Source organism: Saccostrea cucullata, unplaced genomic scaffold (genome assembly GCF_032062105.1).
Source record: "Saccostrea cucullata isolate Sc308-1 unplaced genomic scaffold, CSIRO_AGI_Scuc_v1 ctg637, whole genome shotgun sequence".
Lineage (NCBI taxonomy): Eukaryota > Metazoa > Mollusca > Bivalvia > Ostreida > Ostreidae > Saccostrea > Saccostrea cuccullata.
Window position 1 is genome coordinate 36,040 of NW_026929309.1, and position 16,446 is coordinate 52,485.

At 34.3% G+C, this 16,446-nt stretch overlaps 2 protein-coding genes across 4 annotated transcripts; both read left to right on the forward strand.

The window, feature by feature from the left end:
• The first annotated feature begins 39 nt into the window (after positions 1-39).
• LOC134280420 (transmembrane protein adipocyte-associated 1 homolog) lies at positions 40-11,261 on the forward strand. 3 transcript variants are annotated; one of them, XR_009994903.1, is made up of 12 exons: positions 40-117; positions 1,363-1,584; positions 1,982-2,114; positions 2,653-2,742; positions 3,157-3,229; positions 3,534-3,613; positions 3,856-3,990; positions 4,224-4,284; positions 4,953-5,055; positions 8,746-8,826; positions 9,115-10,047; positions 10,120-11,261. XR_009994903.1 is itself a non-coding variant. In XM_062762827.1 (11 exons), the coding sequence occupies exons 2-11, from the start codon at positions 1,385-1,387 to the stop codon at positions 9,374-9,376; spliced, it is 1,218 nt and encodes a 405-aa protein (XP_062618811.1). In that variant the 5' UTR covers positions 40-117; positions 1,363-1,384; the 3' UTR covers positions 9,377-11,261. The 3 variants fall into 3 exon arrangements, 2 of the variants coding, with proteins under 2 accessions (XP_062618811.1, XP_062618812.1); XM_062762827.1 differs by having other exon boundaries at positions 9,115-11,261; XM_062762828.1 differs by having other exon boundaries at positions 40-113; positions 9,115-11,261.
• Positions 11,262-13,672: 2,411 nt separating this feature from the next.
• On the forward strand, positions 13,673-15,667 carry LOC134280437 (E3 SUMO-protein ligase ZBED1-like). The gene has a single exon (XM_062762853.1). It carries the CDS (start codon positions 13,673-13,675, stop codon positions 15,665-15,667), a length of 1,995 nt encoding a protein of 664 aa, XP_062618837.1.
• The last annotated feature ends 779 nt before the right edge of the window (positions 15,668-16,446 follow it).

Here is a 16,446-nt window from a genome sequence, read left to right on the forward strand (position 1 = left end):
GATCGAGCTCGGGATGGTACAAATACTTTCCATAGTCAGGAAGCAGTGGTGGTGTTTGCCAAACAAAATTTGACGTAATTCAGGAAAAATGACTAATTAGAAACATTTTTACCGTAGGTAAAACATTCAGTGTAGTATTATTTTAGAATATATGCTTTTCAATTCAAATTCTGACGAATAAGGAAGGTTACTAACTGAAATATGAAATATATGACCCCCTCTTTACGTTGACCCTCCTCCCATATTCAGTTTGATAAATTTGGGGGGAATATCTACTCTCTCCCTTTTCCAAATAGACTTCAAAGTTCATCTGAATTTATATAACATAAAAAAATTAACTTTAGAGATTAAAGATTTGGAAATATTTAACTAGAATTCTAAAATTGTATTAATTTATTTTAAAAAAAATTAATATTTATAAATTTATTTTTTAAAATATATAAGAATCCATTTGTAAATATTATTTAAATATAAATTCAGATACAGCATGGAAAAGAAAATTTAAGTAACCTTGGCTTGACATGTCACGTGCTATCAATTCAGCAAGCCCCCCCCCCCCCCCCCAAACCATGTGTAACGTGAAGCGGTCACCCATCCAAGGATTAAACAGGCTCGCCGTTGCTTAACTTGCCTGAAATAGAGGGAGACTCTACCGCATCACCAGAAAAGCTAGCTCACTGGCGAGGCAGTATAAGTTCCCTATATACTGTCCGCTACACTTCCCCCCGCTCAGGTAAGCTTCGACCCGAAGCTTAGCATGAGTTCTCTCTGAGTACCTGGGCCCCTTCAGCTACGGCAACCAATGCCGTTCCCGGACACGAAGTCCGTACCTGGACACAAATTCCTAGTCTTAGAGCTTCCTGAAGTAGGTCGGAACCTGACATCAGATACGGCAACCACTGCCGTCCACAAACACGAAGTCTGTTTATGGACACTAAGTCCTAGCTCTTAGACTTCCTGAAGCAGGACACCAGACACCCAGAGTCACTACGCTGCCACCAATTTTGTAACGTGAAGCAGTCACCCATCCAAGGATTAAACAGGCTCGTCGTTGCTTAACTTGCCTGAAATAGAGGGAGACTCTACCGCATCACCAGAAAAGCTAGCTCACTGGCGAGGCAGTATAAGTTCCCTATATACTGTCCGCTACACATGCATTAAAAATTTTTCTGCATGTGTGTATAGTTTACCATGTTTACTGTATTAAACTTTGAAGATGGTAAACTGCTGTTGCGGGTCAAAGTTCTGTAATTTCACATTGACAATATATTTGATAATCATTATTTATTTAAAAGAAATAAATTTTCCTACGAAGCTAGGAGTTAATTTAGGAACAAAAAATCACCATTTGACAAATTGTAGGTTAAAGTAGCCAACAGTATCCATGTCTGATCATCTGAAGTTGTCACTGGGAAGCAATGCGGCAGATATTGGACAGGGATCTGGGAACTTACCCATAAAGAACAATCTGACGACCACACCGGGGGTTATTCCGTTTTCCGGAAATGACACCCCCATCCCCTCCTTCACCCTGTCAGAGCCTGTCTGTCAGGCCATCCTGTACGATGATATTGGAGAATCAAGGTACTCAGTCTTTGTACTGATTTAATCGTAAAAAAAATTAATATATATATACAGAGATTGTACTGATTATAATTTAATTGTCAAAAAATCAAACTTTTCTATAGAAAATGATTTGGCTATTTTTTTTAGTATTAGTTTCTCATTATTATTTTTTTTTTTTAATATTTCATGGACCCAGCAAATGCCTTAGTGAAGTAAATGACACAATGTGACAAAAAATAATTCTCAGTTTTATTCTCTTTACTGTCGGAAAAGTAGGGGAGTGGTGCATTTCTGCAGTAAATATTGAATTGTACAAGTTAATATGATAATGAAACATTAGTTACACATGATAAAATTATTGATTCAAAAATGTTCACGAAACATTTCATACATTTAATATATTATATTTTGACAGAGTGAGAGTATGGGACCTGATTATTTTGATTCCTAACATTTTCTTTCTGGCTTTTCTGATCTACAAATCCAAATCTGCCATAATCAAACTACGGAGCACCAGCAGTCCCATATTTACAGCTTTCTATGTACTGGTGAGTAGCTTTAATCAAACTACGGAGCACCAGCAGTCCCATATTTACAGCTTTCTATGTACTGGTGAGTACCTTTAATCAAACTACGGAGCACCAGCAGTCCCATATTTACAGCTTTCTATGTACTGGTGAGTACCTTTAATCAAACTACGGAGCACCAGCAGTCCCATATTTACAGCTTTCTATGTATTGGTGAGTAGCTTTAATCAAACTACGGAGCACCAGCAGTCCCATATTTACTGCTTTCTATGTTCTGGTGAGTAACTTTACAGCTGTCCTTGTTCAAATGGATACAACAGTACTGTACATGTGTATATTTTGAAATCCTTGTTTTTCGAAATTACTTATTACATGTATTGTGAAATGGCTCTTTAACTTCTAATTGCAAGAACAATAATTCACGAGTGGATGAAGAGATTTTACATTGATTTAATAATAAAAGCAAGTAATTTTATTTCAGGAGTTGTGTTTCTTGGTTTGTTTTTTTTTTTTTAATTTTATTTTATCGTTACTTATTTTCTGATCTTTTGATTGACAGGTGTGTTTGGTGGCGGTCATCAGTGTCCTGAGATGTATTGTTTCTATGACGGTCAATGCCTCCGTTCTGGCTGGAGATATAACAGACAAGGTCAGCTAAAAATAGGAGAGTTATTATTCAATCACATTGAAATTTCACACTGAGGTTTTCATGGTAAAAAAATTAAAGCAATATTTTTATTTAAACTTAAGGTCAACGTACACTTTGATATTTTAGTTGCAGTCTTATTTTTTTTTTCATTTGTGGAGAAAAAACAATAAAATTAAGATTTTTCCTACAAGTTATTTCTTTAATGAATAGAGTAAAATTTTCATGAATTCAAATGCAAGTTTACAGGAGTTAAATAAAAAATTTTTTTGGGGGGGGGGATCCCTTAGGCTTATATATGTTCATGAGTAAGAAATGCTCAAGAGAGGAATAATCTTTATGTAGACAATGAGGCTCTCTGTGTATTTATGATAATTACAATCATAATGATTTTTTTTTTGCTGTTGTAAATTTTAGGTCCTATGGCTTGTCCTCAGGTTCTTCCTTCTTGCCACAGAGATGTCTATCATTGTCTTTGGACTGGCATTTGGTATTATAAAAAAATCTTTACATTGTTCTCTTCTGTTGTTTTTGTTGATTCATGTACATGTATATGTTATTTCTAACTTGGGTGTATGCCTGTGAAAGACATTGCAGCGTTTTGCTCATGTTCTTCAAAAATAAAATCTAGAAATTCAATCCTTAAAAGTCAGAGTTCAGGTCATATTTTATATTTACATATTAAGACAGTAATATTTTAACTGATGATAAGACACAATTATGTTTAAAAAGGCATAAGAATATGAGATCAGATTTGTGTACGTGGAGATGAATGATTTTGCTATATATTTCAGGTCATTTAGACAGTGGTAAATCCATACAGCGAGTATTACTAGTGACTTCATGTGTAGCCCTTATATACTCCTGCACACAGGTAACCATAGCAATGACACAAATCAAAATTTCATTCAATCAGAGAGGAAATATTAATCATGGAAAAGGCTGTAAAAAATTTTAATTTTGGGAGTTGCGAAAGTTTTGAAATTCACTGATTGTATTTATTTCTCCATTGATGAAATTGTGCATATAGTTGTTGCTGACATTTTCTTCCTTAGAATTAATTAAAAAAGAACTTATCTGCTTAATAAATGTTTAATTAACTTTTTTCATTTGTAGGGGACTTTAGAGTTTGAGTATCCAGACCCCCAGTTCCACGTGGAGAAGGGCTCTAACGAGACGTATCAGAACTTTGACATCTTTGCCCATGGAGGAATGATATTCTGGATCACCAGTTCTCTTGTTTTCTTTGTTGTGAGTAGTCATGTTTGTCAAAGATGATGGATATTATTCAAATGAATCTGTTCAAGATATTAGAAGAGATAATTAAACCTGTTGACTATGCTTTTAAAATCATTTTATTTACATGAAGTATATTATTACTTTTAGGGGTGTAGGAGGAATACCATTTCAATTAAGTGGAGTTTTGTAGAATTTTTGCATTACGTTGTGAACTAGTGATTCATTATCTTTGTTTTATTTTGTAGGTATACACTGTTATATTTATTTTACCTTGGACTAGTCTTAAGGAAAGATGGTCTCTACCACGTAAGTATTTCTGATGATGAACATGCAATGCTACAAATTTTTACCTTCAATAAAAGTCATATACAGTGGACCTTCAGATATCTGGATGCTTCAGTATCCGGACGACTTTTCATCGGAACGGAATTTTTGAACTTTTATTTGTCTTGTTTAACTGGTAATTCAGATATCCGGACACTTCACATATCTGGACAAATTGACTGGGAACCAAAGCATCCGGATAAATGAGGCTCCTCTGTAACAACTTTAAAGTACTGTAAATCACTTTTTATTCGCGAGAACTTTATTTTTGCATAATTACACAAGACGGCATACGCGGGAAAATTTAATTCTCACGTATAATATATTTCCTTAAGATTATACATGTACATGTATAAAGCAATGATTACAATTCGCAAAAATTTTGTCTCGCTAATAAAGAGTCAATGACTATCTCGCGAAAATAAGATGTCGCGAAAATTAAGTGATCTACAGTATTTGAAAAATTATTGCTACAGCAAAAAAAAAACTTAAATTACTTCAAACTGCACACTGTTTACGATGTACATGGAACTTATGTAAACATTGATACTGGTCATCCGTGTTATATCTGGGACATTTACGAAATTTAAAGGAAATGATGATACAAGTAATGTTTGTATAATATAACTGTTCCTGTTTGATTTTTGCAGCCAAGAAATCATTTTACCGCTATGCTGCGTTTCTTGCCGTCCTAAATCTGAGTCAGGCAGTGGGTAGTGGACTGTTATACGGGGAAATCCAGGAAGGAATGTGGTAGGTTAAGGAATGTCTGTCAGGTTTACGTTTAAAAGATGTTAATTCCATTGTATTTTATCTCTTTGTGATAAAAATTCACTACAACAGTTAATTTTTTTTTATCACAACTTGTCATAACCATTATTTTTTAAAATATTGCATTTAAAAGAATTTGTTAGGGACACCTAAAGAATTTGCCTTAAATGTTAAATCACTTTCTATTCAATCTACATGGGTTTTAAAGTAAAAGTCATTTAATGTTTATATGATATGTATATATGTATCTATAATCAATAAATCGGTTCACACTAACTTTTATCAATAACAATTTTTATGGCGTCGAGCTTTAGCTCGGCGCACATATAGCAATGATGAAATCTCTGACTGTTCACCGTCTTCTTCATGCGCCAAATAATATAGTACTCAAACCAAGACCTTCATGTATCTGGCGTAGGAATATACATGCCACTTTTGCGTTTATTCCATAAATTGCTTAAAAATCATACAATTTTAACAGTCCTATACATAGTTGACAACTCACCCACTTTCGTCGGGTTACTTTTCGACCCTTAACCTGATTATTTTTTATGACACGGCGAGTCATGTTTATCGCCCGAATCCCCGATTTCCAGATTTGGTTCGTAAATTAGGTTGTATTTTTAACTTCCAGTTACAACCCAAGCTTGATCTACGTAAACTAGAATGCCGATGGCTATGTGGTTCAGTAGGCCAGTAAATTATCGGTGGAGGTGTAAACAATTAATTGGAATTGTTTTGACAAATCAAAATTTAAAATGGCTTCCGATAGAACAAGATTGTTATCAAGACCAGAAGGAACAAATTGAACTAAGAGAAAGAGAAACAATAGAATATTTATGTACATGTCAAGGAATCTTGGAAAACAACTTTCATTACCTGATTACATAAAGTAAAGTGATCGAAAACAGTGTAGGTCTTACTGTACATTTAGCACTCATTACACTGGTTAATTAAATTAATTAGGCCTAATTATGAGAGAGGAAAGTTAATTTCAAATCCTCTAAAATTGCACCAGGGACCTATATATAAACAAATATATTATTATATACATGATGTAGGTCCCTGTTAGCACATACCGAAAAGGCTTTTTTTTTAATGCAGACTTACCATAATTCAGGTCAATGCTGGAAATAAAACCACTGTTCTTATTTAACCTTTCAATTTAATCAATAATTTTTCATCATTGTACGTAAATAATTCTGTAAAGCCTTTTTTTAAATAGAATAATTATCAATACATGTACACAAATGACCAGATTTTTACATCTTGGGTGTTGGCAAGTATGGTCCTGATACTATTTTACCGTGGTACTGACTAGTGACTACACATTTAAACCAGTTCTCAAGCCGTTCAGTTGGACCAAATGATTTGAATGCTTTTATTAGGTCACCTGAGTAAACTCAGGTGACCTATTGCTATCCGTTTTCGTCTGTCGTCGTGCGTCGTGCGTTAACATTTGAACATTTTCAGCTTCTTCTCTGCAACCACTGAACCAATTTCAACCAAATTTGGCACAAAGCATCTATGGGTGAAGGGGAACAAAAATTGTAAATTTCATGATCCCTGCCCCCCTGGGGCCTGAGGGGTGGGGCCAAAACCACTAAAATTAATGCAATCTTTAAAAATCTTCTTCTTTACTCCTGGACATCAAGCAATCGAACTGTTTACATGATTGTAATCAGCATTGAGTCCTCTACCAAAATTGTGAAATTCATAGCCCTGGGGTCAGGGGTTCTAGTGCTAGGGCGGGGCTAAATAAGTAGGTAGTGAAAATGCATTATTTCTTTGAAAATCTTCTTCTCTGCTCTTGGGTATTAAATAAACCAACTAAGTACATAGTTATGATGAGCAAGAGTGCCTCTATCAAAATTGTGAATTTTATGGCCCCAGGGTCAGGGGTTCTGGTGTTAGGGCGGGGCTCTATTGATTATATAGTGAAAATACATTATTTCTTTGAAAATCTTCTTCTCTGCTCCTGGGTATTAAATAAACTAACTAAGTACATAGTTATGATGAGCAAGAGTGCCTCTACCAAAATTGTGAATTTTATGGCCCCAGGATCAGGGGTTCTTGTTTTAGGGTGGGGCTCTAATGATTATATAGTGAATTGCATGAATTCTTTGAACATATTATCCTTTGCTCCTGGTTAATATGCTAATGATCTAAATACATATTTAAGGCCAGGATTTATTTTATTTTCAGTTGTACAAAGCCTCCGCTCAAGGTTTTGAATTTTCATAAAAAAATAAAAAAAATTTTCTTTCCGATGTCAAATATGAGTCGGGATCGAGATTTCAAATTTATGAACTCGCACTTCCGGTTTTAAACGGCGGGTAAATAAATCTACATAGTGTAAAATTCATCGATACGAGTGCCATTCAAAACGTTTCACCCGTTCAAAGGACAAATAAAATGCTGACGACTTTGTTGCACAATGACATGCTGGTGAGATAATTATGTATTCGTTTCAAGTTTCTGTCTGTAAATTATTTTCCTCCCCCAGGTTTTAAACTGCCCGTGGTAGCTATTGCATATTGCCAGCGACATTGTTTAGGTCTCTGTCATAGCTTACAGTCTAAGCATCATTCTTCAGATAAGGGTTGCTTATGCATCAGATGTAATGAATAAAACTATGGGAGAAGTAAGTCCATTTGAGGTCAGAAGAAATGAACAATAACCCGAAGAAATAAAAAAAAATTCAACTATTAAGGCAAGAATATACAAATATATACAGGCATGTAGTATCATTTGTATCAGCCAGAGAAATTATTTTACACTTAATTGAAAAAATGTTCACCGTACTCTCCAATACTCCCTGTCTGTTTTATGATAGGAATTATAATTTTAGGCATCAAGTAAATTTTAGAACAATGTCTACACATTCACCTAACACATATTAAAAAAAATGAAGATATATTGAAAGACTTTTAAAGAATTGACTTTTTAAAATATATTTTGACCAACATCACAAAATTTATATAACTGGCCCAAACTGGCAGATGATGAAATAAGCAATTAAATGTTCTACTTTCCTATTTGTAAGCATTATGTGTCCAGTGGTAAGGAGCCTATTAGAATAGCATAAAAAAAGAATGTACAATTGATTTATCCAAAATTTTTTTTTTATTTCCTTTTCCTTCGAGACTTTTTTATTCTCATGTTCATAACTAAACCTAAACATAAAAAAAAATGCTGGCCTTATAATGAAGAGAGGGGCCTCTTTCAAAATAGATAAATTCAGGGCCATTTGGGTCAGGGGTCCCATGGGGGTACTTTGACTAAAAATAAATTAATGCTTTGAAATCTGCCCTTTGATAAGCAATGGTGCCTCTTTCAAAATTTGTGAATTTCATGGCTTTTGGATTAAAACACGAACCAAATACGATCGCTGGAAAGTTGTTACATGATACTCAGGTGACCTATAAGGCCCGTGGGCCTCTTGTTTCATAAATGCTGAAATCGGGGTATTTTGTCTAGATATACATGTACAACTAAGCAATATGTACAACTAAGCTATATAATTATTTCACGGTATCACTGCCATATCTAAAGCGCGGCGCCATTGTGGCCCTTCAGGCCTTTGATTTATCATTGTCTACGTATAGTTGTATCAAAATTTAAATGTTTAAAATCAGAAAATGTATGATTTTTGTCATCATTTTGTTCCAGTGTTGTTGACTTGACATCCTATATCTACTTCACCTGTTTTGTGCCTCTTGTTTACCTAGTGTTTCTGAGAAAATTCTTTATGTAAGTATCAAACTTTGATTTGATCTCTTTATAATTGAAAAAAAAACCTGTCAGAGTGGCACATGTGTTGGTATTCACACAATAAATCAAATTTATTCAAGAAAGCTTAAAATTTTCTTTTTATTATCATCCTCTTAACAATTTTGTGTTGTTGTAAAAATTCTGTCAATTTATATAAATACACTTATTAGATGTACTACATATACATCAATTACAAATCATTAAAAAAGTGAATTCAGTGTAAATTAAGTAAATTGTATACGAGTCTGTCCATTCTACCTGTTTCAGGCACACCCAGCCCCGCATTCTGTTCTCCTATAAAAATCAAGTCGACGAAATCCCAGAGGACGACACAGTGAGCATGCCCTACCAGACAAATGTTCAGAAGACCGAGGACATGGATAGCGTCAGTGCCAGCTTTGACAGTACACATTTCGACCATCGCTCGGGGTCGTACTACACTCGGCCGTCAGTGAATCAACACAGCTCTATTAACGTCTCGGAGCAGGACATGGGGCACGCAGATGATTATTATCAGGCCTCGGCTTAGGGCCCGTTATTATGTTGTGTTTGGTTGCTTGCTACTGTGATGTCTTATAGGAGTTCGGAGGATGGCTCTAGTCAGTTAACTGTGAATTATGGCTAATACTTTTTTCAGGAAAAAGTTGCAGATAATGACTGTACTTAGAATGGAATTTAAAACTAAAGGTGCTTTAAAATCCTTACAAAAGTTTAGTTAGTCATTTTTTTTTATTATGGATGCTGCATATACATGTATAGTATTCAATTGAAAGTTTTTTCTGTTTATAAGAAATGTTTTGGGGCAAAAGCAGTTTAATTTCATACTATTCAAAACATTTTGAGTGAGTTAATTACTAGTATTTGTGTATGCAATAACATTCTGTAAAGTATATCTTAATTTTTAAAATTCACAGAGGAAATTCATGTCCATGTACTGTCAAAAAAAATTGTATGATCTATTATTCAAAACTTCTATTCTACTTTATTCTTGGATGTTTCATTTGTTGATATTTTTATTGAAAGTGTAATATGATAGTTCAAATTTAAAGGAAACATAATTTTGTGGGCGTAAATTATAAATCAAATGTTGGATAAACAAATTTCTGAATCTCAAACTAGCTTTTTAAAACTTCCACTCTCTGTAATGTTTTTGTATTCTTACATTTGAACAACCTAGCTGTTAGAATATGCATCTGAAGTGTCAATCTGATTAAAATCAGCTGTTCTGATATGCTACCCCTTACTAAGCAGATTTTAATCAGATTGCTGAAGTGTTAAAAAAAATGGAATATAAAAAAAAAAAACAAAAATAATTTTAGAGAATGATTGAAAAAAAAACTGTTAAATTGAAGTCAGTCAGTCTGAATATTTGAAAGTAGGGTAATAAATAATGAAATACTCATTTTAAATGTCAGATAATTAGTCAGTGATATGATGTCCTTCACAAAGATCTCAGTTTGAAATGTCATTTGAGTCAATAGTATTAGAGTCAGTCCTTTCCAGATATCTTGGTTTGAAATAACATCATCAGATGATGATGACATTAAATCCCTTCAGTCACCTATGAAGGGATATGTTAGTGACTTTGATGTTTTACTTTCAATATGTTTAGTACTATGATTTTTTCATCATGTTTGTATGAATTTTGAATTCCAAGGACAAGTAACTCTCGTTGACGCTTTGATCAGTGTTACCTTTGATTGTTGTTTCTAGTTAATATCAAATCTTCGGCAGTGGCAATTATCGGTTTTGCTCAGATTTTATCAAAAGAGACATTCATTTGGGCAATATTTGGATCTGCGTTATGAATTACATGAAGATTTCAATTTTCATATCTACACAAAGAAGAAAAACTTTAATAGCACTTAATTTATAAAGAGGAGAAAACACATTATATTCCTTGTAATACATGTACATTATATTTGCTTTTCTTTTTTTTTTTGTATCTTCCTGTTGTTTGCTATTACATCACAGTGTTATTTATTTTTGTGAACCATTTCTGCATTTTCTGAGAAACATTTCTGCATTTTTTGCGAAACATTGCAGCATTTTTGTTTTGTGAAACATCTGTGCAATTGCATTAATTATCTAGACACAAATTGAATTCAATGTCATGTAATTTTCTGGACATTTGCTCACTATCATGTATTTTGACAGTTTGACAGAATAAAGGTTGTCTTATATCCAACGCGCTTTAAGAGTACAAATATTACTGAATATATTTAGAACAACAGTATGATAGAAAAGACAAAATTTGACTGATAGTTGATATTATATATATTGGACAGTAATGATTTGGAAAATACAGTATTACTAAGATCCTTATGCTATTTGTTCATATTTTGGAAAATACATAATTATGATATTTTACTAGAAATATGACAATCCTAACCAAATAAATGTTTTAATTTTCATTTGTTGGTTGTACTTTGGACCTTGCCTACACTTTTATACATCAAGAAATAACAGAGTTGCAAGACCAGTTATCAATCAATAATAATGACTTAAAAATTTTGCAATGAAAATGAAAGTATGGAAAATTTTATTGATTTTTGAGCTCCAAAATTTGTTGTAGGTTGGAGAAAAATCTCTTTGGTGAAAAGTTGGAACTTTGTTTCCATTGTTGTTATTGGGAGGTGGTACACTTACAAGTTGATTGTGGTGGAGGCATAGAATTTATCTTTATTAGATGATCCAATTTAAAATTCATACCCATGCCCATTTTCATATTGTTTGTTTAAGGTTATACGAAACGGTTCATAACACGATTTTACTTATTAAACGTAAAGACTGGTACGGAAGAATGTCAAATTACATTTGGTAAAAAAAAAAAAAATGCCTTTGCTTAACAGAAAGAAGAAGACCTAAACTTGTCCACTTGATAAATTTACTACCCGCTTATCGTTCTTGATTTTGTGTTTTTATGACGTCAAAAAGACCCATTGATGTAAATAACGCATTAGATCTAGTGCAATTTTACAGTATTTTACTGAGTTAATTTTAGTCTTTTTTGTGGTTATAAATGTAATTCTGTTTTTAGACATGTTAGATGAGCTATCTGAATTTAAAGTAAAGTTTACTCTTTTTGAACTAATCGTTAATTATATATAGGCACAGCAGCTGAAAGCGAGAGTTTCATCCTCATGAAAAACCCTTTGAAATAAAAAATTTTCTCCTTCAACTACGATTACTTATTTTAAATTAATACCTTAGAAACAAAAATATTAATTTTATTTGATACGTACAAGTATGATACAGGATTTTTTTTTCATTCCCAGTGAAATTGTATAATTAACAACAATAACAAAAAAGCTTAATAAATTAACCTTGACTTGAGCTTCTTACATTTTTTTTTTTTTTTTTTTTAACAAATTATTTATCATGTTTTTCATCGGAAAAAAATTCTTAAAACCCCAAATAATCGGGTTCTCACGGGTTTTCCTATGATAAGTAAGTGTAATAAATATACTGAATTTGTCCAACAGGCCCCGGGGTTAAATTTTTTGAAAGAGGGTCACAATGGTAAAATTAAATATTATGACCAATATGTTTTCCTATTTAATATGGCTTTTTAACGATTTTGATATTTTACTTGCCAGGGAAACGTAAAATATCGAAATCGAGAAAAAGCCTGGAAAACGTCTGATTCAGATATTTCGGACTATGCGGGAAGAGAGCATAGGCGTTTAGTTTCCGGATGGTATACATTTCGTTCAATTGTGTGTTTTTTCTTAAAAAGAAAAACATCACTGAAACCAGTATTTTAAAAAAAAAATACCTGGGTACTAGTATATTCATGAAGTCACTTTTTTAAACTCTGGCAGTAATATTATATACAGTAAAATAATATTTATTAAATTCGCTTAAAGCCATATATGGCGTAACTGATCAAAAAATATATTTTTGAAAAATACAAAATTAAGTAAAGAAATATAGTTGATACATTTAAATTAAAACTTTTCATACAATTCTGAACACGGAAATATATATATATATATATATATATATATATATATATATATATCTTATATATATATATATATATATATATATCTTTTGTATTTTCTTCCGAGACAAAGAAAAAAGAAAATTAAGAACAAAGGAAAAAGCAAAAGCAACTAAATTAAATTGTGATATCTTTATAACGCAATTGATTTAGATTTTGTAATTTACGGAAAAGTTCTATCTTTATATAAAGTAATGATACGAATAATAAGTTCTTATAATTTTAGTCCAATAATTTTCATTGTACACACGCCATATATGGCTTTAATTATTTCAGCCATTTTTTTTTTTTATATTTTATTGAGGGTATTTCCATTGTCAGTTTCCATCTTATTATAGCAGTGTATATAATATAGAGACTCGGAGGTAAAACTTTCATAGCGAGCGCCAGTGTGAAAAGTCCGTGTAATATTTCCTGATCCGCCAACTCTTTTCTCTTTTAACTGTTTAAATGGCATCGATTCATCTGCACCGATGGTACATATTGAACAGGAAAAAATTCGATGTCGTTCAAGATGTAAAATCCGTTGATAATAAACACAGTTTTAGCATACACAATCGTTTGTTGCCATCGCCGACCTTGACGATTATAGAGATCAGTGAAACGTGTCACTGAAAAAGTTTGTGTTATTTATAGACTGTGTACATTTATCTTTCGGCAATCCAGGTCAATCGATTGCGCGCTCTATCGAGTGTGGCTTCCGTAATCTCTCAGGTTTGATCGATCGCCAGGAGTGTCAGTGTGCTATTCGTTATCGCGATTTATCGGAGGTCAAATGTGCGCAGGCGCGGAAAATAGACAAACAAGCGTGTGTTGGCCATGGCAGACACGATAGACGAAAGCTTAATCAAAAGGGAAGAAATTGTACATCTGCCACAGAATCCCCCGCCATCTGAGCGACCAACTCTGTATGGATTCCCTGGTAAAACTAAAAGCACGGTGTGGAGGGACTTCGGATTTTATATGGGAGATGACGGCCATCTCGATAAATCGCATGCTGTTTGCCGCCATTGTCTGACAGCCGTGCGATATTCTGGAAATACCACAAATCTACATACTCATCTCGCCCGTCACGGTCATGGCAGAAGTAAACAGCCTCGACCTTTGTCAGAAGTGGGACTTGCATCGTCACCGATAGTGCATATGATGGCTAAATCTTTGTCGATTCCTTCAGAGGGCGAGAATGTCGTTACCAGTGCACAGAAGGATGTTTTCCAGCCTATGATGTCCGACATTTTTGCAAACACCCAGCGGACTTCGATTTCCTTGAACACGATGATTGCCGAGTACCTGATAGAGAGCATGGAGATACCAGACGCTGTGGAAAATTCTACATTTGTAAACATGATGTCAGTAGCCGATCCGACATTTGAACGCGAAAATTGCCATCGATTTTGCGATTCTTTTATCTCACAGCACTATGAAATTATAAACCACTCTTTATCTGACGTTTTGAAAAACTGTGAAGCTGTTGCCATTTCGTATGATAAATGGATGTCGACTTCGCGGGAATATTACGTCACATACAGCGTACACATAGTCGGTGGCACCTGGGATCTGGAAACATATAATCTAGCTACAAATCCCGAGTGCGTCAACGTTAAAAATGATTTGAAAAAAATGCAGAACAAATGGGATATTCAAGAACCTTTGACCGTAGTTACTTCTGGCGACTTTGATCAGTCTTGTAGTCCGGGGGTCCAGAGAATTCATTGCTTGGCTGAGGCTATCAACAAGGCGGCCCGAGCTGGATTGGAGTTGAAGAATGTCAAAGACGTTATAAAGAACGTCTGTCGTGCTCAAGAAGAGTTGGTGAAAAATTTCAGTGAAGACAAACACAATCCATCAAGTTCATTACAGACCGAGAATTTAGATCGTCAAAACTGGTTGTTCACCTTCGATATTCTGACGAAATTGATGGAGCAGAAAGAGCTTATTACATTGATGGATAAGGTTGACGATATTGACTGTGCTTCTCTCTGCAAACAACTTGAGGACATGTGCACCGTGCTAAGACCTCTCAAGTCGGCTGTTGACCTCATGTGCTCCCAGACACCTATCACGGCTTCTATGATTTTACCAATTATCAAAAAACTACAGGTGTCACTCTCTCCAGAAAAAAGCGATTCGAAGCCTGTCAAGCACTTAAAAGAAACGATCTGGAAAACTCTTTATTCAAGTTATTCAGACCCCAGTGTTAGAAAATTTCTTCTAGTTGCAAGTTTCCTGGATCCAAGATACAAAGATCTCCTCTTCGTGGAGTCGGAAGAACGGGCACTTGCCCGTGACGTTTTGTCTGTGGTGGCGACGGAGCTGTACCGTCGGGGGACGGATGCCCCTGTCCAAGAAGAAACTGTCGTCCGAAGTGAAGAAGATGGGACCTCGTACTCCGTTATTCTTGTCGACAACGCAAAAGACAGCGAACCTAAACTAAAGAAACTAAAAAGTGAGGAAGAAAATGACTCGAACACCCCTTCAAAGTCAGACGATTGGCTAGCAGACGTTGTGGGCACTAAGACATCAACCAATGACGTCACGAAGGAAGAAAGTGTCATGGCAGAAATTGATCAGTATTCCACCATGGAACAAAGGACCACTTCGCCATTTCTGTGGTGGAACAACCGACAATTAATATTCACCACTTTGTCACGTGTGGCTAAATCGTACCTCTGTGTGCCAGCCACCTCAAGTCCGCCAGACCGGATGTATGAGCGCGGCCATCATAAATACGTCTCGCAAAGGAGGCTGCTACCAAAAGGATATGTAGACAAACTTATTTTCCTACATGACAATTATTTCAAGTTGAAAAATTGAATAAAATATGCCAGTTGTATGCTTTTTAAAAACCTTAGTTTCTTCTGATGAATTCAGCAAAAAGAAAAGTTGTTACACCCGCACAGTGCACATGGTGGTGCCTACTAATTAATAACTAGCTATGCGTTAGCATAAAATATATTTGTGGTTTTTGACATTTTTTATCTAATCAGTTGATATAAGGTCATTTATTTGGAACAGGATCTATCAAGTGTGTCTGTCCTTTGTTTAGACCCGATATTTTATACAACTTAGGACGCCCAGAAATACTGCTTTATTTATATTGCATGTTTTATTTAAATATATATATGTTTTAGCTCGTCGCCTATGCTTGGCTGGCAAATGGACATTCGGAAGAAATTAAAGCGAACTTGAAAATTTTTGAATTCAGATTTATTACTAGTACTTTAAGACTGCCCCCACACTGTCTCACATATTCTTTAACCCAGTATAATGGGTTCATGGTCACTGTTTAATGCCTAACAATTGGATGACTAAGGATTGATATATTATAGAGTATTGTCGTTTCTTATTTCTTCCTGTTTGCTTGATCTGCGGAAGAGAACAATTATGTGTTTCTTAGCATTCGAGTTTAATTTATAGTAACGAAGGAATTTTATAATACAAAATTTAAAACGTTCAAATATCGCTGTGCTTTCATTATGTATAGATATTGTGAACGAGCTACATGTACTTGTTCAATTGGAGCATATATAGTGTATCCATATTTGTTTTGATTTGACGGCGCTTCTTGTATAAATTGTTTCATACAGGAACAT